The following is a 25,845-nucleotide window of genomic DNA, read 5'->3' as shown; positions in this document are numbered from 1 at the left end:
AAAAAGAAATATTCAGTAGCTCTTTTCACAAGGCCACCTCTACAGCATACAATAGCTGGTCCCTTGCCACTGACTGGCTAAAGGGCTGTACCTGGGTTTGTTCTACCTATTCTTTAGCAATGTGGGGAAAAGGAATAGCAGTACACTAGTCGAAGGTGCTCCCTATTCCCTTCATGTACAAGAGCAGCCAGAATTAACCCAAACTCAGCTAATCAATGGCCAAGGATTCAGAGCTGTGCCTGTTAGCCTCTCAGCTGTTGCACACTAAAGGAAGGAGCCAGGCAAACAGAGCTGCCTCTGCCATCTTCCATAAGAACAGTCACTGAGACTTACTGTACATACTCAACTGTAAGCCAATCTCATGTATAATTTCGAGGGCAGGTTTTGGAACCAAAATTATGGGTTTTGCCAGGACTTGTGGATAAGTCGAGGGTAAAACTTGGAGGTTCCTTCTGTGTGTGTATGTGTGTGCATAGCAAGAGGGACAGTGATCGAGGCTTTTTGATTCAGCATTTGAGCTTTCGTTTCATCCTTCACTCCCCAAACAATTTGTCTGTTTAACAGCTATTAATCACCCAGGGTTCTTTCTGCTTGGCTCAAGAGAGAAAGAAACTGTTCTCTCCACCACATCAGGAAATCTGAAAGAGCTGCTATCACATAAAATTATGCCATAAGGACCCATAAATAAGTTGACCTGGGATTCTGGGGTCAATTTTTGGACATAAAATTTTCGACTTATGTACAGTATACTCTACCAGCAGCATGTAGGTTCTTGGCCGAAGAGTTCATTTATGTCATGGTGATTTCTAAACTACTATTCGTTAAAAAAAAAATCCACCAAAAAAACTACAAAAACCCACCAACTTAACAAAACTATTGAACTTCAAAGGACAAGTTCTGTTAACAACAAAATGTATACAAGCATCTAGTCATTCATAATTTCTAGCTTTCTGCCAATCATTAGAATTGGATGTTTAGTAATCAAATTGTAGATTGCAGTGTGCCCAGGTCATACGCTGGAAGCCACGCAGGAAGAAGCAGTGCAGCACCCCGGAAAGAGTAATGGGGTGTGCGCTTGTGGTGTGTAAGGGAAGGGACCACTGTACTATAGATATATAGTATACAATATAATATACAATAGAGTATACAATATGCATCTGCCTTTCTCTGTGAACTTTCAAATTGAGAAAATGGTATACATGGAATGAAGAAACAAATGGCCAAGAAAATTCAGCTATATTTTAAAATGCCATGGAAGTAGAAAATAGCTAAAAATTAAACTTCTCCAGTGTTGAATTTATGTCACTGCTATATAGCTTCATAAACATGTTATCTATTGCTCTGCTGACCTTTATATATCCTTGAGTACTGTGGTTATTTCTAAGATTATAAAGCAGAAGCATACAGGTTGCTCAAGAGACTCTATTTCAGATCATTAGGTATTATATATCAGTTCTACATCTAGTTCTCATCTGTTTGCGTCATCATAAATTTGTCTCACAGTATTGCCCACGTCATACGCAGGCATGCTTTACGCGGCTTTCAACATACGCTGGAAGCCATGCAGGGAGAAAGGGGCAGTGCTTCCCATAAGGACTAATGGGGCGTGAGCCCATGGTGCACATGCACAGCTGCGCAGCCACATGCACAAGCCCCATTCATTTAAATGGGACTCAAGCATACACGTAATTTGCTATCCGCAGGGGAGTCCAGAACGGATCCCCCATGTAAAGCAAGGGCGCACTGTACACCATGAACAAAAATATTTAGAAAATACATGTAGCCCAGTTATGCCTGTAATAGGGAAAGAAAGCAATTTTCTAATTTTAGAGATGCTTCTAGAAAGCTTAAAGAATTAATCTGCAGTTATTCAGCTGTAGAGCATTACTTCTATGCTACACACTTTGTATATGAACTATTAAATATATTAAATCAATAGCAATTCTTTCTACCTACTGTTAGGGAAGTGATTTAATGAGCACTGTATTTTTATCCTGAAAAAGGGGGGAGGGGGGAGAGCCTTATTCAGAGAACATGGTACAGTTACTAACATATACAACGTTTTGATCAATCGAGCCTGCAACTAAAATATTAAATATGGAGGACCACAATATGTGTAAATGTCATTACACTCTTTTAAATGATATAAACATTAATGACTAGGAGAAACTAGCAGTATTTCTGCACTGAAGACATAAGAATATATTAACTTCCCCTTCTGAATCAGGCCACTATAGGCATGTTGGAAGAAAACTGTTTGGAAATATTTGTTTTCTCACAGCAGTAAGAAAACTACTACGGTAAATTTATTAATCAATATGAGCATAAAATAACCAAGGTTTACATCCCTAATTATCACATAAGTTACTGCATACATGATTACCTGAAAAACCTGTTCAGACTGCTTCATATCACCAAGACAATTTATCTATTTATTTAAATAATTAATTTATTTCCTACCTTTCTCCCAGCACAGGACTCAAGGTGGCTTACAACCATTTAAAAACTAAATACATCTTTAAAAAACTATTAATATAAAAGTTAAAACACAATTAGATCAGAACTCTGTCTTAAATAACACAAAAGTTAAAAACACAAGTTAAAACAGTTTTAAAAACACATTTAAAACTTAATATAAACACAACACCCACATTTAAAGCTCCATATGCCACAACAAATTAAAAGATTGCTTTTTAAATGCCTCAGGTTGTCATCTGAGTTTTACAATTCTCATGAATAACCTATATGCAAGACAGCACTGATTTTGCCCTACTTCCTACAAAAAAGTTCTCTTTATAGGCAATATTTCTATTTAATAAGTTTATGTACACATAACTAAATGTTGCATTTAATTTTTAAAAAGTGGCATTCAAGATATCAATTTCAAACAAATAGTAGATAAAATAAAAAATAAAAATATGCAGCATCAAATAAACTTTTCCCCAGGAGTCCTCATACAATATCTCTTAATTTCTGTAATAGCAATAAATGTGTGTGGTTTAAAATACTGCAAAGGATCAACAACCTTTCTGTGAAAACGATTAATCCTACACATTTCTGTGTAAATTACATGTGGTTTGTTGTGAGGGTTTTTTTAGCAATTCAATCTTTAACCTCACTTTAGTATTCAATCCATCAATAGTATCCAAGGACAGCATTAACATTCTTTTATTACTTATCTACAGTATGTCAATCCCAAGTAAGGGATAAAATACTTTTATAGTTTTTCGTTTCAAGCAAGACTGAATTATTTCAATTTCATTCATTTTCACTCCACAAAAACCGTATAGATTTGCTATGTTGAAACAATTCATTTTCCTTTCATTTACACACTTATCTGTGAAGGCAGGATGAAGTACTCCTTAAGAGCTAGCTCTCTTTTCAGGTGGTTATGTATGCTTTGTAATTTACTAGAAATTGAAATCATCTGTAATAATTCCTTCCAGCCTTTCGTTCAGCTAGAACCTATTCTACTAAGGATTTCTAATCAGGTTTTAGACACATTTATCTTCAAACTTTCTGTGACCTCCTTAAAGGGGATAGAAAATTGTAGCTATTTGTTTTATTTCTGAGCACAATTTAATCATCTATAGTTGGGAATGTATCAAGAACACAGACACAGTATAGCATAATAGTTGTAAAGCTGGACTATAACTTAGGAGATCTAGCCCTCACACCTCACTGAGCAACTAAAAGTTATTGGGTGACATGGAGCTAGTCACTGTCTCACAGATAATATGATCTGTGAGTCTGCTGAAAACTTAATCTAAAATATCAAAATTGTGCAGTATCAGTGAAAAAGGACAAAAAAAGAAATTATTAGAAAAGGGTTCAAAATATAACAGCCTTCATGCATACATCTATAACAGGAATTGGAAGTGGCTCAAATCACTACATCTCAAAAAAGAGTAACATAGCATCTGGAAAAAATGATCATTTAAAATTATTACAGTTTAGAACATTTGTAGAGCATGAAGCTAACATGTTTCAGGTTTTTTAAAGTTTAGGGGGAAATTTATATAATGTTGTTGCTGCTGCTGCTGTTAACTGTCCTCAAATCAACCTTGACTCATGGTGATCCTTTGTATGAGGCATCTCCAATATCCCCGGTCTTCCACTGCTCTACTTAAGTCTTGTAGACTCATGGCTATTACCTCCCTAATTGAGTCTAGCCATCTGGCATATGGTCTTCCTCTCTTTCTACTATCCTCAGTCTTTCCCAGAATTATTCTAATGAGTCATGCCTTCTCATGATGTGGCCAAAGTATGGTAGCCTCAATTTGATCTTCTTGGCTTCCAGGAGTATTTCAGGCTTGATCTGTTCAAGGACCCATTTGCTTGTCTTTTTGGCTGTCTACAGTTTCTTCAGCACGCTTCTCCAGTACCACATCTCAAATGAGTTGATTTTCTTTTTGTCCATTTTTTTTCACCATCCAGTGCTCACATCCATACATAGTGATGGGGAATACCACAGCTTGGATCATTCTAACTTTAGTGCTGAATTAAACATCCTTGCTCTTTAAGACCTTGTATAGTTCTTTCATTGCTACTCTTCCCATTCCTAGTCTTCTTCTTATCTCTTGACTACAGTCTCCATTCTGATCACTGGCCCGTTCCGCACGGGCCTATGGGGCGTCACTTCCTGACACCCCTAACCCTAATACGCACGGAGTGCGCACAAAATGGCGGTGCCTGTTCCACACGGGCACCGCCATCTTGATGTAGCAGACGCATTGTGTCCGCACGTTGCATGGTGCAAATGACGCCACGAGTATGCCATTGGCGCCTCATGTCATAAGCGCACCGCAACAAGAAGCGCCATTTGGGGGCTTCTTTTTGCAGCACGGAGGAGCCACGCGGTTTGGACACTGGGGCTCCTCCGCGCTGCAAATGACTGTGGCGGCAGACCGCCCATTTTGGGTGGTCTGTAATGCGCCACTGTTTGATCCAAGTTACGGGAACTTTTTTATTATTTTGATTTTGTCATTTTTATGGTGAATTTGAGTAGGTCCTCCATGGTCATTATTTTTGTTTTCTTCATGTTCAACAGCAAACCTACCTTTGCGTTTTCTTCCTTTACCTTCCTCAATAGTTGTTCTAAGACTAAGTCTATGATGTTTTCTAATATGGTGTCTTCCACATATTTTAGTTTGTTGATGTTCCTTCCTCCATTCCTACTTCTTCTGAGCCTAAATCTGCTCTTCATATGATGTTTTCTGCGTACAAGTTAAACAAGTAGGGAGATAGAATGCAGTCTAGCCTGAGGGCAGGGAACCATCTAATTAAAAAGAATTGTTAGCCACTTTGATCGCCTTTAGGGCTGAAGAGCGGGGTATAAATACCATAATAAATTAAAATAAAATACTATTCTGTTTCTCCATATTTTGTTCTAACAGTCGCCTCTTGTCCCGAGTATAGATTTCACATCGGAACAATAAAATGTAGTGGGACTACCATCTCTTTGAGAGAGTTCCATCACTTTTCATGATCAATGTACTCAAAGGCTTTACTATAGTCTATAAAGCACAAGCTGGTTTTCTTTTGGAATTCCTTGGTGCACTCCATTAGCCATCATATGTCTGAAGTTTGGTCCCTAGTGCCTGTACCTTTCCTGAACCCTGCTGGCACCTCTGGGATTTCTCTCTCCATATATGGTTTGAGTCTGTGCTGAATTTTGGTTGCATGGGACATAAATGCTATGGTTCTATAGGTGCTGCAGTCTTTTGTGTCTCCTTTTTGCAATGTGGTCCCTAGTGCCTCTACCTTTTCTGAACCCTGTTTGCACCTCATGTTTTTCTCTCCATATATGGTTGGAGTCTGTATTGCTGAATTTTAAGCATAATTTTGCTAACAAAACAGCTTTACAGAATTATAGCTTTCTGGGGGGAAACAGGGCTCTCTTATATATAATGTGAGAATAGTTGATTACAAAATAATACCAAACATAGGTTAAAAATAGAGAAAAAGAATGTGCCATCACAATAAATAATATTGGAATTCACCTTTGCGGGAGATGGAGATGGTCACTGACTAAAAATAGTCAGAGAAATTCATCGAAAACAGATTATTACTATCACCTACTAATGGCTGCTTATTCAAATTGAAAAATATCTCTAATTCCAGGTGTTGGAGATAGATGTCAGAGAGGGGGATATTTCCTTTATATACTCCATTCAGATTTCCTCCTGGCCACTCCTGGAAACAGAATGCTTGCCATGATGGACAGGATATAGGATCACTGTCCTTATGTATGTACTCAAATTCTTTCTAATTATCAACAAATCAATGATCAGCAATACTGTGATTATTTAAAGGGACACTCCAATATATGATTTATTTGAACATCCACAATGTGAGATAGATATAATCACATCAGCTGCCCCATTTGAATTGAAATTCTCACCTCTGTCATTTGCAGCCAGAAATGATGCTGCTTGGATGATCCCACAATATCTGGCAGCAATTGGCAGACAGCTCTGTGAATCTCACCTGCAACTGGTTATCACAGGTACTTGCATACTTTAATTATTACTATGCTCTATTTTTGTTATTGCATGTTCAAGTCATTTCTAACTTCTGTTGATCCTTAGGCCCTATCATGGGATTTTCTTGGCAACGTTTGTTCAGAGGAGGTTTGTCATTGCCTTCTCCTGAGACTGAGAGTGTGTGATTTGCCCACAAATTCATTGATCTTGACATACTATTTACTTCTATATAATTGTTTAGGATGGAATTAAACTTGAGATTTTCACTTATACATGATTTAATTTATAAATTATTGGTTTAAAATGCATAAAAATTATGGTAAGATAAGAACAGAGACATCCTTGCAAAATGAGACTAATCCACAATTTGGAAACACACTTCAGAATTTGCTTCTTCTTCCTCCCATCATCCGCTCTTTTTCTTTTCTTTTATTATACTGTTGGCCCATGGTGAAGAGGGGAGAGACTTATGTTTTGGGAATCTTCTCCAGTTCAAGAAAAGCAGCAGACACTTTCAGGTGATCAATGTAATCTATCTCTGTTAATAATTTGTGGAAATTATAGTAAAAATAGTGTGTGTGTGTGTGTGTGTGTGTGTTGAGGGGGGAGATTAACATTAACACAAGGCAACGGTGTTGTTTTCCATAAGCACAAACCTTCTACAGATTGCAGAAGCTTTCTTCAATATGTGCAAAGCCCAATATTTTGTTTCCTCTTTAACAAGCCTTTTTACAACTCACTCTGACTTCAATTACCAGGAACTGATTGCACTAGTTGTGCTGGTTGTTCCACTAGCAGAAAGGTTGGACTCCCACTACCCTGAGACCCAACCAGCAAAGCCAACTGTCAGGTACTGTGGTAATGCATGGCACCAGCACAACATTAAGCGGTTTCATAGTATGTCTGAATGTAAGCAAAATATAGCTTTAGTTGACCTTGTAGATGAACATTTCTTTAAAAAAAAATCATCAGTCTATTTGCACCAGGGTATTCCACAATAATCTTTAAACACACTAATTATTTATTATTAGTAAAAAATAATTTCTATCATTGAGGCTATGTACACTAAAGCAAAAGGAAAGTTAAGTTGACAACAACTTTTCCTACAATTTAAGATACATTCTTTCCTGAAGTTAGAAATTTAATGTAACATAAACACATGCCATTCCTACTCATAGAAACCCATTTTGATTTAAAAATATATAGCTTTAAGTCTGCTGGCAAACTGAATACCATCATATATCTCAAAGATTTCCTTGGGTTCACAAGTCAAATCAAAAGCTAAATTTATAAGCAGAATTTGCACTAAAACAACCCCAGAGAATCAAGTTTAAACATAAAAGGCCAGATTTATTCATGGTGTCATGCGACTAAGTGCAACTCAATCATGGTAGCGATTAAAGCAAGCCCAATGGCAGTTGACAGCTGGCTTGAAAAATCTTGGCTCCTGGAAGTGAAAAACATGCATCAACATTCTTTTTATTCAATACTGAAAGTATGAATATGCATAACCACCAAGAAATTGTATCATTATCTGCTTTGCACTTCAAGTGTGAATTTAAGTGGGGCACAGTTTGTTTGAGAAATATATCAACAAACTACAATCATCTGCTTTGAAATATGGGAATACATGGATACTTTATGCAGTGACATTAGATTAATTCAACAGATGGCATTTACTGATAAACAAACTGAAATAAACCAAGAAGTTATGGATGAACCCCCCTCGCAAAAAGAAGGCATTATAAAAAAAGTTAGACAGATTTTCACAGCTAATTCTGGCAGCAACAATTTTATTGACAAAACACAGTGATGTGGAAGGGGAACCACGTGTGATAATAGTCCTTTAGCACGATTTCTTCTATAGTGTTGTAGAACATATACCAAACTTATAAATCTGTGACATACTACAGAATTAATATTTGCAAAATCTGAATTAGCACTTTAAGGAGCTTGGGAATTAGTCCTCATATTTCACATCTATCATTAACTTTGGCGCAGTACAGACCACCAAGAAACCACGGCCTGCTGGCACCTGTTTTTACTCCAGAGGGACGGCGCAGCCCCGCGTGCCATCACTCCGGAGTAAAAAGAACCCGGAAAAAATGGGTTCTTTTTGTGCTGCTGAAGTGACATCACAAGTAATGGCGCACTCGTGACATAATTGGTGCAGTGCGATATGCGGATGCTATGCGTCTGTTACGTCATAATGGCAGCGCCCATGTACACAGGACGCCACCATCATTGCGCTGCCGGCATGTTTTAGGGTTAGGGACCATGCAGTTGCTGCACAATCCCTAACCCTAAAATCAGCACCAGCACGGCGTTTTTCCGCAGTCTATAATTTGATCTATTTATTTCTTGTCAAGGCTGTAAATCAGGTACTACATCAGAAAAAATTTAGAACATACATCATGGCACTAGTATATGTGATAAATAAGAAATGAACACACTAGTGCTAAAACATCAGAATATAGCCGAAATGTCATATATAGAAGGAATGCCCTTAGTTACTTCAAATAGAACTTGCTGTTAAAGTGAATATTCTAAGTTCATTGGACATGGTGGCTAGAATCTACTTTGAAAGTTATGCTGGTATAACTTCTGGATACACCAGTGGTGCTGCTATTTAGAGACTTGTGTAAGAATCTATCCATTACATTTATGAAAGTCATTTCAAAATTTGTTTGCTGCATAGGCACAACTACATGTGCACCCTTCATAACCAGAACGACCAGTGGAATGGACCTGTATTGAACTCTAGATAAACTAGCTAGACTGCCCACATTGCTGCCAACACTCTGTCTGCAAAGCTTTACCTATGCAGTACACTTCTCCCCTAAAGGACCACTGGAAGACGATAGTCTTTCCAGTGGAAGGAGTGAAACAGGAGCCAGGCTTTTGTGTGCTTGCAGGTACAGAAGGGTGCCTTACTCAGTCACTCTAATCTTAGCCAGAGTTGCAATATGCTTCTGCTGTTTCAGTTGCCATCTCTTCCTGCCCCATTTCTTGTCGCCAGCAGTACAGCAGCAGTACAGTCCAACTCTAACAGGTATCTGAGTGAGCTGCCATCCTTCCTCTCCCTAGATTGGGACTGCTTTGCATGCCAAGCACTTTAAAATAATGCTGGCTGGCTGGGCAGACTGCCTCCCTCACTTCCCTGCAGCAGGTGCAGGGAGAGCAGCACCCATCCACAGAAGTATGCTACCCAACTAAGAAGGCTGGCAAAATGCTACATTCCACAGATCTTAAACAGAATGTCAGCTGCTCATTGCTGGCTGTCCTTGACACTTCATTTTGTAGCTGGAAGGACTGGAACTCTTCTCACTCAAGAAGCGATGTAGTTTTTCAGCTCTTCTGTATAAATATCTCTAGGTAGTATGAGCATATGGAGGGGGGGTTAAGTAAAAACGATCACTTTATTCACTGACTCAACTATATATACAGTGAGGATGTGAATACTTTTATGTAATAGCTCAACAAATGCAAATAAGTTATTATACTGCTGGTATTAACTGTTTTATAATCACATATGCAATGTCACTTAAAGGAAGGATATACAAATAATGTATTATTATTATTATTATTATTATTATTTATTAACCTTTATTTATGAAGCACTGTAAATTTACACAGCACTGTACATGCAATCTTTTTAGTTAGACGGTTCCCTGCCCTCGGGCTTACAATCTAAAAAGACATGACACAGAAGGAGAAGGGAGTGGTGGCGGGAAAGGGTAAGAGGTCCAGCAGTTCCTCTCTACCTCCAAGGCCTGGACCAAGGCAGATGGACTGGAGGGAGGGCTTGGCTTCAAAATGGAAGGTTAATCTTCATCCAGGGAAAATACATACTCTCAAGTAGGATAATACATATACAATACATAGCAATACAGGAAATGGTTCGATAAACAGGCAATGTACAGCATAAAGCCCGATTCCTACTGTAAACAGCTTGCAACAAGACTATAATCTGTGAAAAGTCTATCACAAAGTATATGTTGTTGCCATTAACAGCCCTTGAGCTGACCTTGATTCATGGCAACCCTGTGAATGAGACATCTCCAAGACCCCCTGTCTTCTACCACTCTGCTGAGATCCTACAGGCCTAGGCCCATGGATTCTGTGATTGAATTTAACCATCTGGCATGTAGTCTTCCTCTCTTTTTACTACTTTCCAGTTTTCCTAGAACCATTGGCTTTTCTAATGAGTCATGCCTTCCATGATGTGACCAAAATATGACAGTTTAGTCATCTTGGCTTCCAGAGAGAATCCAGGTTCAATCTGTTCTAGGACTCATTTGTTTGTCTTTTTAGCTGTCCATGATATCCTTAGCAATCTTCCCCAGCACCACATCCCAAATGAGTCAATCTTCTTTCTATTGGCTTTTTTCACTGTCCAGCCCTCATATCCATATATTATAATGGTGAATGCAATGTCCAGACAATCCCAATTTTAGTATTCAATGCTACAACTTCGTACTTTAAGATCTTGTCTAGTTCTTCCATAGCTGCCCTTCCCAATCCTAGTCTTCTTCTGATTTCTTGCTTACAGTCTCCATTCTGATCAATGATTGATCCAAAACGTGGGAATTATTTTACTATTTCTACTTTATCATCATCTAGGATGAATTCATGAAGTTATCCTGTGGTCATTATTTTGTTTTCTTAATATTCAGCATTAGGCCTACCTTAGCCCTTTCTTCTTTGACTTTCTTTAGTAACCGTTCCAGGTCTTTGTTGTTTTCTGCTAGTAGCAAGTACATTTCTATACCACTTATCAGTGCACTTAAGCACTCCCTAAGCGGTTTACAATGCGTAAGCTAACTGCCCCCAACAAGCTGGGTACTCATTTTAGACACCTTGGAAGGATGCTAGGCTGAGTCAACCCTGAGCCCCTGGCTGGTATTGAACTCACATCCTTGTGGTTTGTGAGTGGTTGGCTGCAGTACAGGCATTTAACCACTGCGCCACTACTAGTATGACACCTAGTAGTATGGCGTCTGTTGTCTGCATATCTTAGGTTGTTAATGGTCCTTCCTCTGATCTTCACTCCTCCTGCCTCTGAGTCTAAGCCTTTTCTGTGTGTGGTATTTTCTGCATATAGTTTGAATAAAATTTGCATATACAAAGTATATGCAACCAACTACTGTACATACTCGACCATAAGTCAAAAAATTTATGCCCCAAAATGGACTCCAAAATCATGGGTAGACTTATAGATGGGGCAATGAGTTAATGCTTATAAATTTCCTGAAAGAAGAAGTGCCCATCTTCCTCTGTAGCCTTGTACCAGCTCCCTGTTTGAAGCCCCAGTGTGCTCTCCTCTCTCCCTCTGTGTGTGTGTGTGTGTGTGTCTTTGTTTTCCCTCTCAGCCTTCCCACACAGCCAGAGCTAACAAGCTGCTGCTGAGGCAAGGGACACAAACACACAAAAAGTATGCCCTGGCTTGTACCCCGTTTTGCCTGGAAATCCTGGGGGTGAAAGGCAGAGAGAGAGAAAGGTCTGTCCTCCTTTTTGCCAAGCCCTGATCCTTGGGAGTCCTGGGGGCGGAGAGCAGAGAAAGAGTGGGGTCTGTCCTCCTTTTTGCAAGCCCTGATCCTTGGGAGTCCTGGGGGTGGAGAGCAGAGAAAGAGTGGGATCTGTCCTCCTTTTTGCAAGCTATGAGCCTTAGGAGTCCTGGGATGAAAGGGAGGGAGAGAGAGAAAGGTCTGTCCTCCTTTTTGCAAGCCCTGATCCTTGGGAGTCCTGGGGATGGAGAGAAGAGAAAGAGTGGGGTCTGTCCTCCTTTTTGCAAGCCCTGATCCTTGGGAGTCCTGGGGGCAGAGAGCAGAGAAAGAGTGGGATCTGTCCTCCTTTTTGCAAGCCCTGATCCTTGGAGATGCTTTTGGTAAGGGGAAGTGTGTATTTGTGTGTGTGTGTATGTGTGTATGTGTGTGTGTGCGTGCGTGCGCCAAGGTTTGTTTCCCCTTTTCCATGCTGAGACTGATGCTTATGGGAGGTCCAGAGAGGGAGAAATAGGGAGGGAAGTGGTGCTTTGTTTCCTCCTTTAGATCTTCTGTAACATCCCCCAGTGTTTGACCCTCGACTTATCCACGGGTCATATCAAAATCCATGATTTTGGATCCAAAAACTGCCCATGACTTATACATGATGTCGACTTATACATGAGTATATACGGTATACTTTTGTTTTAATTGTTGATGAACTATCGGTCCATTACACATAGGGGGCTTTGACATTCCGTTTTAATTTACTGAAACCTTCATTTTATGAAAAGAAAAGAAAAGGCATCTAGCACAAAAACATCAAACTGGAAAAATTGATTTTTCCATTTTCCCTGGCTTTTGAAGGCTATGCTGTTCAACATTAGTGAAATATTTTCAGAACAATATCATATAGTGCTGTAGAATAATGGAAGATTAATTTTCAGTAGGTAAACAATCTGGCACATTGCCCAAAATGTCTGGAGATCAATACACAAAATAGGCTTTGTTTCTCTACCGAGTTATGTGTCAATCCCAATTGTAAGAGTCTTTGCTCTCTTAGAAGAGTAGCTAAAAAAAGCATCCCTTTGGGGAAGAAAAGTTCTTAGTATAGGGTTTATTGATTAGAACCATGGCCTGTAGAAGAATTTTCTCTTTCTTCTGTGAAAAACAAAATCGTTACTGCAGATTATAACTGTAAATCATGATCAAACATAGAAAAGGCTAGACATTAATATCTTGTGATCAAGGAACATCATTTTTATCCAAGGCCTTAGCATGGCTAGAAGAGTGTGTTTTGAACATTCTGGACTTTTCTTACACAAATGTCACTGTTTTTAAAATGATAGATGGGTTCAATTGTACAGTGGCATTTCCTGTCCACTCAAACTTTCTGCAAAACTATCTGATACCAGAAATAAAGGTAAAGTAAAATATTTGAAGCATATTTATGAGGTCTCTGCTTATTCCATTTGCTGCATTAATCATCTCCTATCCATTTCTTTTTCATTCCATAAGTACAACATCATGTTTCACAAGGTAAGAAAATGTGCATACAAGTTTAAATGCCAATTGATTAAACACACTCAACACAAACAATCTATTCCTAAAGTAAGCCCTCAAAAACAGCCAAGAAAAATCTCTATTTGACTCAAGTTATACTTTAGTGACACCATGTGGCTAAATGCCAATTTGCCACCTGTTTGGAACACAGTATATTCAGTAAAATCTAAATCAGAACAAAATGTCTTGCCAGCGTGTGGAATAAATGAGGCTACATAAAAACAAACTAAAAAATAAATCAACAATAATGTACAGAGGACTGGTTGATTTACAGTTAAGGAGGCACATTTGTCACTTGAATAATGAAATCTAATGTAGTGGATTGCAGAAAAAACAGTGTGTATATGCTTCCTATATCTGTCAATTTGAGAGGATAATTACCAACCAAATTAATACTTACTATCAGATCATAACTACTAGGTTTGAAAATTTACTCAGAAGGATGCAAAATAAATGGCAACAGAATTATAGCACCTCTTGAGAATTTTTGCCATGAACCTAAATTAGCTTGCTCAACCAGAACGACATTAGCATGCAAACATGCCAGCACTACCATTCTCTTACTAGCCTGGAGACAGGTTGGCAGTTTTTATTTAAAATGAAACCTTTGCAGGTTTACTATCCAATGTGGCACTCAAGGTAGCGCTAGGATTTTCAGCCCCTCCCTCCTAATCCCTCACAGCATCAAAAATCTGCCCCAAAGGATTTTCCAGTCATTCATAGCAAGTTGTTGAAGCATACGGGGACTGTGGGAGAGAGGGGGAATCACCAGTGGAATGACATTAGTGGGGAAACAAAAAACAAGCATGATCTATGCCTTCAGGAAGACTTGTAAAAGACTTGTATTCTTAATCTTACCAAGTATTAAAGTTTTACTCCGCCCTTTTCTGAAAGATCCTCTAAGGAACTTCCAAGTACGTAAAACAAAGAAATTAAATTGTGAAATAAAAAAGTTACGGTATTGTTGTGGCCAGTTAAATTGTGATTTCAACACAACAGAACAACCTACGTCTAAAGTGGTGTCTAGCCACCTGCCCATAGAAAATACATCAAGTGTCTTTGGTTTTGCTTTGAATTCTGATGGAGATTTGCCATGCAATAATATAACCCTAAGTGAACTGTGCTAAAATAGTTGGGACACACAATATGAATATAAAGCAAGGGCAGAAAGAGGTTGCATATTCCAAGGAAAGAGAATATTAAATATTATAACTTACTATAACTATTTTTTTTGTCTGATAAAGGTAAAAGTGAAATATGTTAAGAATCAATAATTAGTACAAACTCCTTTCAGGTAAAACCATTACATCTCGCAAGAATGCTGTGTAGTAACAAAGTTTTTAATTACAAAAGGCAATTATGAAACATCTAATGTTGACCCTTCCAGTGAGTTTGTTAATATCTGTTAATAGCTATGACTTTATAATGCAAAATGCAAACTTGGCAATAGATCAGTGATGTACCGTACTTTGGAGTTGCCAAAGCGGCAGGCCAACACTGTTGGCGTCTCTACTATGAGAAGAATGCTGGCAGTAAAGCTGCCAGGATAGAAATTCACAGTTCTTGGCCAATGAACTGAATCCCAGCTATGGATCCATTCTCAGAGCATTAAATATAACCAATTGCTTTAATGTATTTTGAATGCAGGTAAAGCAGTCAACCTGCCTTCCATATTGGAAAATGGAGGAGGATATCAAAGCTCTCATTCACCATTTTCAACATCTTTATCGAATCAGCATTTGAATAAATAAATTATTAAATATAAGATACAACTCAAATTACTAAGAAAGTAATACAATAATGATTTAAATATACATTAGGGGCACCAGCTAATCATCTACAAATGTCATTAATATCAGAATGTCTGTTGTTGCTGTTGTTATGTGCTTTCAAATAATTTTTAACTTAAAAAATGTAACCTACCCTTATATGGAAATTAAAGTGGTTCCCCAGACAACTGATTGATCAGTTCCACACCAACAGTTTCAGAAACGCAACATCCTTGCACCTTTCATTTAGAGCAGGACCCTCTTAATTAGATGCACAACAGCTCAACTAATCCTTCACAGATATTCAGTCAGTTAATCCTCAGAACCCCTTTGCTATAGACAAATAGTCTCTGCCCCTTTAATCGGTGTACTAAGATCAGTAAAAAGGCTTTCTATTCCCTAAGATGTTATTACAGATCATGCTAAAAGAAACATGCAAACACAGTGTATTGCAATTTCTTTAAAAGTCATATCGAGTTGGATATCAAGAACCATAAATTGAAAAAAACAAACAGCTGCCAGTACTGTCCCACAAATGTTTGCAAAATACTATGATTTGAAGAGCTACAGTAACTCTCATCTTGCCATTAATGCAAGTAGGGAAAAAATTTGGATTTTGTATCTCTTTTCTTAAGGAGCATTTGTGAAAGGCACAAATCAGCCCACACATGAGCAGAAAGCATCTTTCAGGGCATCTTGAGTTCAATCCATTGACTAGTAACAGGTTACTTACACATATGGTTTGGGCTGCTCTATGCCTCTGTTGAAATGCACTATACTCACAACGTCAACAGTTCAGAAACTAATTTAGAATTTTCAAAATACTATTAAAAAACCAATCTCAGGTTGTAAAATAGTGGCTGCAGTACATTGCAAATCAGGCAGACTAAGTGAGACTTCATTTATTGTGAAATTTCTGGAATACATTTACATTTTAATAAACTAAGCAGAATTGTTTGTGCATTGTGTGGAACAAGTCTTTCCAGTATGACTTTGTGGTAATGCCCATATGAAGTAATATCATTATGTGAAGAGTCTAAGCCCACAAAGTAGAAGTCTAGCAGGAAACACAGAACTGGACCATACAGCAAGAAGAACCATACTCCAAGCTAGTCTCCATCCAAAGATACTACATTTAAAGACTATTTACACTTTCCTGGAATGATCAGGACAATTGAAACCTAGAGGTCTCTCACTTTACACAGCGTAAGTTTACATACAAATAAGTCAAGATGCCAATTTACCTTTCTGGGACTAATGTGAGCATGCATCACCATCATTATTATTGTATTCATTTATATCCCACCTTCCTGCCAACAGCAATAAGCATGTACTGTGTTTAACTCATCACCTAGTATCACAAGGAGCCAGAATTAATTGCAAAAAACTTCATGGAATTCAGAACAGAGGAGTGAGCTAGGAAAGACAGGACAAATCATGCCAACCCTCATCTGTTTAGTGGTGTATCTGGTCATTTGTTTTCATTTGTTATTTTGAAAATAAAGGGCAAATCTCTTTATATTTGGTATTAAAACAGCCTTGCAAGTTCACAAAAGTTCTTACTCAGCAAAACTGTTCATTAGTCTCTTAAAATAAATAGCCTCTTAACAGCCTATTTTTAAAAAAACAAAACACTCCCACAAATTCATCTCCCACTCTACACCATTCTAAGATGATATTAATAAAAGAGTAGCTCTGTCTGGAATGTAAGCCCCCCCTTGTAAGCAAATGCAACACACTTCCATGAATGGATGGGTGGATTTACAAAGGGAGAGGTAGAACCCAGACCCTGTGGACTACTGTTATGGTCCCCTGTCCACCCACTTTTGAGAAGCATATTAATTGACACAGATGGTTCCCCCTGGTAGGGAGTTAACCACTTATCTCCTATAGCTCTTGGAGTCATTATCAGAATTCCCCACAAAGGTATTTATACATATGGTCTAACTTCTTCGATTTATCAAGTCATTTCAGTTAATCCCAGCCTGTGTTTCCTGTTCCCAGACCCTATCTTAGTAGCCTTTCAAAATGTGGTTCTGTTACTTGATCCTCTGCCCACCATGACCTATTAATTGCATATTCCCAAACATTCTCCAAACGGCTGGGAAATCACTCGCAGCCCATTTTACAATAGCATAAACAACAGGAAGAAAGAAGGAATTGGGAAGAAAATTTAGTTATAGTGACATCTCAGCATAACAAAATGGATCTATGTGGATCCCTTTTTTTAAACCAGGGATGGGGATCTTTGGTTATCTATCCCTAATTTTCTAAATGTTGGTTGGGTTGAAAGGAGTGGAAGTTTTGCACTTTCCACAACTTCTCCAACTGATTTCTAATTTATTAGTAAAGAAATGCAAGCATTAACTGAACTAAACATTTTAAAAGATCATTCTCTTTTCTTTTAAAAAAAAATCTAAACATTTATCCTTTTTTAGGACACTGCTGCTTTAATTTCCATGAAGACTTGAAAGGAAAGAGCCAATAACTATATTCTCTCAAGACACTAATGTTACTCTGAATCTCTCTTGTAGTTTATGCCCCTAGAGGTTTCACTATTCTATACTTGGATAAATTTTTTTCCATATGAATCAGGAAAAGATGTAAAAACAATTTAGAACAGGAAACTGAGAAAAAGAGAGCCCTACACAAAATCTAACCAAGGAACAAGAGAGAAATCATCACACATACTACTGTTAGTATAAATGCAACTCCTACAAGCCCAAATGTACAGAAAGGAAAAATGACATTTTCATTTAATATTATGATGCTAAAGTGCAGATGTCTGAATAATGGAGGGAAAAGAGTTTCTATAGGATAATAAATGTACAAAGATTAAAAATTCATTTGATTCACTAGCAAAACCTAATTTTGATGCTTTTTTTACAAAAGGAAGAGAGAAGTACAGTCACACCTCCAAGTCCACGGACTTGGAAATGCAAGGAGGGGTGACAGCTATTAATCTAAATGGGGTACACGCCTGCAGTGCCTACCCCTCATGCACGCGCCCCATTCAAGAATATGCGTGAGATTTCAAACTCGCAGGAGGGTCCGGAACAGATCCCCCACAAGTTCAAAGGGGCAACTGTACTTGAGACAGCTTTATAAATTAGACATTAACACAAAGCATTTTGCAATTATTATCCACATATTATTAAACCTGTTTAGATCATAGGTAAGAGAGTCTTTCAAAAATTGTTTAGTATTTTTCAGTACTATTGGCATGAAAAGCATTATTAGGGTCTATCATGTCAAGTCCTGAGCAGGCCTCATATACTTTTAGTCAACCACCTTACAGAAATCCATTTGTTGTTTGCAATCTGCTCTAGCTTGTATTAATCATTACTACACTGCTACTGTCAAGCTGATGTAAATGCAATCGTTTCCTCAGTATCCACTGGGGGTTGATGACAGAACTCACTGGGAATACCAAAATCCATGTATGCTCAAATAACATTATATGTGATGATGTAATAAAATGATATAAATATAAAATATGGCAAAATCAGGGTTTGCTTTTTGGATTTTTTGTTCTTGTTTAACATTTTTAAGCCATGGATAGTTGAATCCATGGGTAGAGAATCAGGGGATTCAGAATCAACTGTAATTTGTGCCCACTGCCATGGAAATAAAAGCTGTGGACACTGTGACAACATACCTAACCCTGACCAGAACAAACAAGGCATTGCTAGAGAATGTACAGGTCACACAGGCTTTGTTTCTTGTTAGGAGGTGAAAGGTGCTTTGGCTTCTGTGTAACTGCTTGCTCAAGCTAAAAAGTCCTATAAATGCTTGCTGTTTCCAGAATATAGTTGTCCATCTTGTGAGCTCTTGGTTGGACTGAAAGCTATATTCGGGCTTGATTGAAACCTTTGGTCAAAGATATTGTTTGTGTTTCTTTTTCTTCCCATCCTGATTCAGGGCTCAGTCTAGCTTTGTGTCCTACTTGGGGGGGATACGATAGGACTAATATCTTAGTCCAACCCAACAGTATCACTTTTTGAAAATTTAGACCAAAATTTATGTTTAATTGAGAATATGAAATACTTATAAAAATAACCGTTTTACATACCAAAATGTTATTGTGGATTTTGTACTGAAGGTTTGAAAGATGACAGTTTAAAAGCAGAAGAGAAACTGAAACACAATTGATTATGTATAAAAATATGAAAGGACAAGGAGGTGAGAAAAGTGGGGGAGAGAGATTTAGTTTTTTAAACCAGGTCAGCTATAGTTTATAACCTGTCATTACACAATTACCTCAACTACTGGTTTGCTTTTTCCTCAGATTTCAAATTTCAATTTCTTAGATTAAATGTGTTAACTATATGAAACAGTATTCAAACAATTCATACTCAAGCATTAACACAAACTGCATCAAGCCATGCACTAACCTGCAGACACGAGCAGGAAAATACAATTTCTGCCAGGAACGACAGAGATATTTGGAGTGATCGATTACACGAATCCAGTCTAGCTCATCCATGGATACTTCAATGTAATAGGAGTAAGACCTTTGAACATCAAATAAATTAAATTTAAAAACTGATATCAAGTTTGCAACAACTTCACTTTATGTATATACTTTATGTATCTTAGATGCAAATGATGTTAAGATCACACAAACTACACAGGACAACAAGAAGTTAAATATGCAATGAATTACACCTTTAAAGGCAATATAAAAATGTGTTCGTTTATAATGCATCCAAGACTGCACTTCCCACTGATATTTGTATCACAAGTGCATCTCATATTGAAACAGAAGTATATGCTAAAAATACTTGGTGATCTTCTTGATAGCAGAATTCACAGTCTCAATAAAATGAAGCAGTCTTCCTTCAGACAGGATGGAACAGTAAAAGCAGACATTTAACAAACCCAAAACATAAAACGGTAATTTGTATTCCTCTTATATAGGTTAAATTTAAAACTTGATTATGGTAGCTATTGCTATTACATCAGCAAGGAAGCTTAGGGGAGATTTAGCAGTTCATAAACAGCACCACAAAATTAAAGTAGACTGAAAAGATAAGTTTGTCTTGTGTTATATCTTCTCTTAAATCATTTTGTTCAAGTACACTCATGCCATATTACAACATACCCATGTATCTTATATTACAAATGAATTATTCTGTGCTGTTAGAGACTTGAGATTTGCAAAAGACATTGATTCCCCCATAGCAGAAGTTTCTAGTTCTTATCGGTATATATCTTATCATATCTATTGGAGTAACTATACCAATATATCCATGTTTATATGTTTACAGAGTTCCAAAGCCTCCAGGTGAAACATTAATACAGTACCGCCTGGCCCAAAAGAACAAGTCAATTCAGCAGCTCTCAAAGCAATGATGAGCTATCATTGATACATGACAGATAACAGCTGTTGTTAACTGCCATCAAGTCAATTTCTATTTATGACAATCCTATGAATGAAACATCTCCCAGGCACCCTGACATCAAATGGCATGCTCATATCTTCCAAACTCTGGGCTGTGGCTTCCTTGATTCAGTCTATCCATCTGGAATGCTGTCTTCCTCTTTTCCTACTGCTTTATACCTTACCAATCATTATTTTCTTTTCTAGTGGGTCATGTTTTCTCATGATATGAGCAACAATTTCAGTTTAATCATATTGGCTTCTAGGGAGAGTTCAGGCTTAATTTGCTCTAGGATCCATTTATATGCCTTTTTACCAGTCCATAGTATCTGTGGAACTCTTCTCTAGCACCATTTTTTAATTATTTTCTTCCAATCATCTCTCTTCACTGGCCAGTTTTCACAACTATACATAGAAATGGAAATACAATGGCATGGGCAATTCTAACCTTAGTATTCAATTATAAATCTTGACACAAAAGTAGGGGTGGAAAAACTCAGCTATGCTCAACTGCTATGGACAAAGGAGCTCTTTATGAGTCAGAGTGACTTATAATGAAATGCAGATCTCCTTCTGAGGGACCATGATATCCTTGTTGTAAAAGGGAAAAAAAGGTGTCAATTAAAAAAATTCTAGGAGCCTGGTTTGCAGAAAGTGCAAACTATGAGTTTGATAAACTGATAGCAATCACACCTTTTTACAAGATAATGTTTACATGGAATGTGCACACTAGCCAACTGAAGAACAGTGAAAAACATACAGATTGCACTTTTCCCAAAAAATTGGGCCAAAAGAAGGTTGGGTATAAGGTTAAGCAGATTTCTGCTTCTTCTGCACACTATCCTTTCCTTATAGGTTCCTACCAATAAATCCCCCACTGAAAATATGCACAACATGGAGCCACAGAGATTCGGCCTTGTAGTGTGCATCTGATCTCATGAATTATGATCTCCCTGTATGGAGTTCCTATATTGCTGGTTCCATACTGCAACCTGGTGCAAAATGACACCAACATTTCTGCAAAACAACAACATATCTTGCATTCTGCTGACATAACAGGGCTTCCAGCAGATCTTATAACCCCTTCACCAGCTGTACCTTCAGTAGTGGATTTTGCCCGTAGGCTTCACCTTTATTTTTTTTATGCTATCATCTCATGTCACCCTCTTAATTTTCTACTGTCCCTGTACTGAACACTATTTTTAATTAGCTCTTTATTTTTTTTCAATTAAACTAATTACAGTTCTGAGCATGTAGTCCTTGTCATTGTTTCCCCTTTGATCACTGATATACACAGTTGCAAATTAAGCTTTATGTGAAGCATTGAAGAAAGGGATAAACTTTTTGGAGAAATGGATGATCCTCAATTACAGTCATCTTTATCCTGCAAGTCATTGTTGCAGTTGTTCATGGGAACACTGTGCTAGAACACTGCTCCAAAAGCCAAAGATAAAATAATCCAATCCTATCCCTTCCTGCAGTTTTCTAGTAGAAGGTTTGGACTGGCAAAAGGAATGTGACTTTGAACCTACCTGCTGTCACGATCCCATAGTAGTATTCTTATATGGTTGATTATTGATGGCTGGCCCAATTTAATTTCAATACCAGAACGACAGTCATCATCAATGGGATGTCGAGAAAATCCATGATCCAAGTCATAGTTCTGTGTATCTCCGTCTAACAAAGCAGCTTTCAATTCCCCTTTAACCACTTGGGCTCCATATTTCATAGTGGCAATATTCTCACCTGGTACTAGGAAGAATGGGAATGATGAAATGTTTTAAGTTATACTCTTCCAGCACTAAAAGAAAACAACAGAAGATTTATACAAAGTAATTCCTCATAAATGAAAAATAACTACTGCATAAATTCAGTCACTTTCACTGGATTGTGCCCATAGTATTCAAAAATGTTTCAGGTATTTCTCATCAATTTTCTATTTAGAAAAGCTTCAGAAAGTGTTAATTCTTGGTGAAAGAGCATATTAAAGTTAAAATAGAGGATGGAGGATGGCTACAGATTATCAGCCTCTTTATATTAACAATAGAAGGGAATGAGGATCAGAAGTATCCCTTTAACTGAATAAATGTACTGAGTTAGTCAAGACAAGGCTAAAGGTTCTGTAAGCAAAAGAGCACACACATACTGAATTTCTTCCTCCCTCATCCTCCCATAGCCCCAGGTATCTCTGAAATGGATATCTGAAGGGTTAGGGTGTTTTCTTGAACACCATGGATGGTGTCATGAGCAGGAAACAATGGGGGGGGGGGGTCATTCCAAAGTAAATTCACACTTTCCACCCTCCTCCATAGCCAAGCCCATGTTAGACAAGACTCCCCCAACCTTCACCAGTGGCAAGGAAATCAAAAGATTTGCCTTCCACTTACACAATCTCTAAGTATAATTCAGTGCAAATAAGTGTTGCTGTTTAACAACTTTGCTAGGCACACATATCCAAACATAAGAATACTAAAATGTGAATAGATGCAGACCTTTTATATCTGCTAGTAAAGCTTTATCCACCTGTTCCTGCTAGTAAACATTTACTTAGTATCAACAGTTGGCTAATAAAGCTTTCAATTACAAGGAAATTTATAAACCCATCCCTTGCAGGTTGAGAACACTGAGGCTTACTTAACATGCCCCTATAGTTGAGGTCCATGTCCCGACTTTCCGATCGAACTTTAATAGCATCCAAAATGGCATCAGGTGATAGCAATCCAGAGGGTCTTACAACATTTAAAAGTTCTGTCAAGCTCATCAGGGGCAGGCGCACAGCCTGCATAATTTCAGCATGATTTTCCTTGGGGTTATGTTTACACCAGTTCATCAAGGCTTGGAAAATATCCTTCTCAGGAGCTGCAAATGAATCCCTCAGTACAATACTGAGAAGGGCTGGCTAAAAGACAAATGGGGAAAAATAATGTAATGATAGTACAATTTAAAATTAAAACAGTAGACCTTTTTTAAAAAGCTATATTCCTTTGCACCATAGTATTTATCCATTACAGCCTTACATTATGTATTTATTATATTTATAGCCAACCTTTTCATCAGAAATGGTGTTCAAGACAGCTAACCATGTTTTGTTGAATTCTATAAAGAAAGGGTAATATCAAACTCTGGCAATACAATAATCAAGTAGGATGCAGCAGAACCATGGAACTCACACCCTAGCACACATCCACATACACTGTAGAACCAGTTTCAGGCAGTGTGGAAGGCTGAACCAAGGAAAAGAAAAGAAAGCCTCACTATTACCATGAGCAGAATCTCAAATTTAGCACAAAACAGCCTTCTCTGCATACTATATAAAGTGTCCTGTAATTAAGTTCTGTGTGTTTTAAGTCATCTTTTGAGCACAACACCGTAAGCCATGATATAAGTTTGCAGTACTACGTATTGAACTACATGATTTTCATCATTAACCTGTCTCTCCGGACTTCAGTTTTAATTTCTGGTATCATATTGATTCCATAGTGTCTGTTCTGACTATGACTATTTGCAAGTTATAATTTTTATAACTTATAACAATCATCGTATGTTATAATAATCATTGTACAGTGCTACCTCGGGTTACGAATTTAATTCGTTCCGCGGCGCCGTTCGTAACCCGATACATTTCGCAACCCGAAAAGGCGCTGGAAAGCCGCTAGCCGCGCTTCACATTTGAATTTCGCGCCGAAATGAATTTCGTAACCCGAAAAATCTTTCGTAACCCGGAACAGTTTTTTCCAATGTAACTTTTTCGTACCTCGGGGTACTTTTTAAAAGTTTAACCTAAGTAATAATGGCACGTACCTTAGAAAGTGATAAAAAACCTTCACTAGACAGCACCTCTTGAGCATTTCTGTCCATAAACATGCAGCACATACATGTCAGTTTGGGAAGCAAGTAGAGGCTAGCAACATCGTAGGTCATGCAAACATTCTGAATGTTAAGGATGGTGCAAAGATACTCAGAGGTGGAATCCTCCAGTTCTGGGAATCCATATTTATGTGCCAAACTCAAGAAATCTAAGAGAACTTCCTCCTTCTCATCTCTTAATGTAGCACGGCCTGTGTAAATATATTTTAACAACATTGTAAAGGCTTCTGCAGTAGTGTCTTGGAGAGGGATTTCTGCTTCAGGCTGAGATTCGCGCATTCCACCATATAACAATGCTCTGTACAAACAGAGAGAAAGAAAGAAAAGATGTAAATGGCATTCTAATAGGAAATTTTAATAAAGGCTTGAAGTAAACAGAAGGCAATTAATTCAAACCTATGGCATTTCACCTGTAAATGAAATTTTTGCCATCTACTAAACAACTATATACAGTAGTTGGTCTTTGTTATTGCCTTCAAGTTAACTGACTTATGATGGCCCTATCATAGGATTTTGTTGGCAAGATTTATTCAGAGGAGGCTTGCAACTGCCTTGCTCTTAGGCTGACAGAGTATGACATGCCCATGGTCACCTAGTGGGTTTCCATGGTTGCGCAGAAATTTGACCCAAACCATTATATCACATTAGCTCTCAGATGGTTTTTCAAAAAGCAAATTATACCCATAAATCTTGGATATCAGTGCTTGGTAATAGGTATCAGGAGAAATATCCAAAAGGTCTGACATTTGCAAATTTTTCATAGAACCAATAATGCCAAATGAAGGAAACAGATTCTGTTAACATACACACATCCAGCAGAAGGCTTTGCCTGAGCAATATAACATTCAATAAGACACAAGGTGATATCCAATGTCACAGTAGGAGAAGCAAATTTGTGGTAACTGACTTTCTACCCTTTCCTTCCACAGCTCCAAGAACCTGCCAAAAAATTCTACAAAGGGTCAGGAGAATATCCTACATGGGGTGGGCTGTGGTATGGTTGCTGAGGGGATCCCTGAAAAATCAAGCTGAGGAACATGCTGCTAGAATTCAATTCAGAGGAGGTGTCTCTGCCCAGTCTTTTGGACTACACCCTTCCTTTTCATTGTTTATAGTCAATAAGGACCAGGTTGACCGCAGTTACCCAGACGGCCTTCTCATCGGCTGCTCCCAAATTGTGGAACGGCCTGTCAGAGGCGATCTGGAATATTACCAACCTTGACAGCTTTAAAAGGGTTGTCAAGACGGATTTATTCCGATAGGCCTTCCCTGAATAACCCACCAGGTCCCCCATG

The 25,845-nt window shown here is 38.0% G+C and overlaps 1 protein-coding gene across 5 annotated transcripts in view; it reads right to left on the bottom strand.

Annotated features, from left to right (window-relative positions):
- BTBD9 (BTB domain containing 9) overlaps positions 1-25,845 on the bottom strand; it is a 302,994-nt gene that overhangs the window by 254,158 nt on the left and 22,991 nt on the right. For all 5 annotated transcript variants that reach the window (XM_089529595.1, XM_089529597.1, XM_089529598.1 and 2 more), the window contains 4 exons: positions 24,485-24,848; positions 23,318-23,582; positions 22,216-22,435; positions 19,695-19,814 (listed from right to left, as the gene is read on the bottom strand). In XM_089529595.1, the coding sequence (XP_089385721.1) occupies positions 19,695-19,814; positions 22,216-22,435; positions 23,318-23,582; positions 24,485-24,848 (969 nt within the window). The remainder of the gene's footprint in view (positions 1-19,694; positions 19,815-22,215; positions 22,436-23,317; positions 23,583-24,484; positions 24,849-25,845) is intronic.

Source organism: Sceloporus occidentalis, unplaced genomic scaffold (assembly GCF_023333645.1).
Source record: "Sceloporus occidentalis isolate IW3139 unplaced genomic scaffold, rSceOcc1.0.p SCAF_6, whole genome shotgun sequence".
In the NCBI taxonomy this organism is placed as follows: Eukaryota; Metazoa; Chordata; class Lepidosauria; order Squamata; family Phrynosomatidae; genus Sceloporus; species Sceloporus occidentalis.
This window is presented reverse-complemented; position numbering and strand designations above follow the sequence as displayed.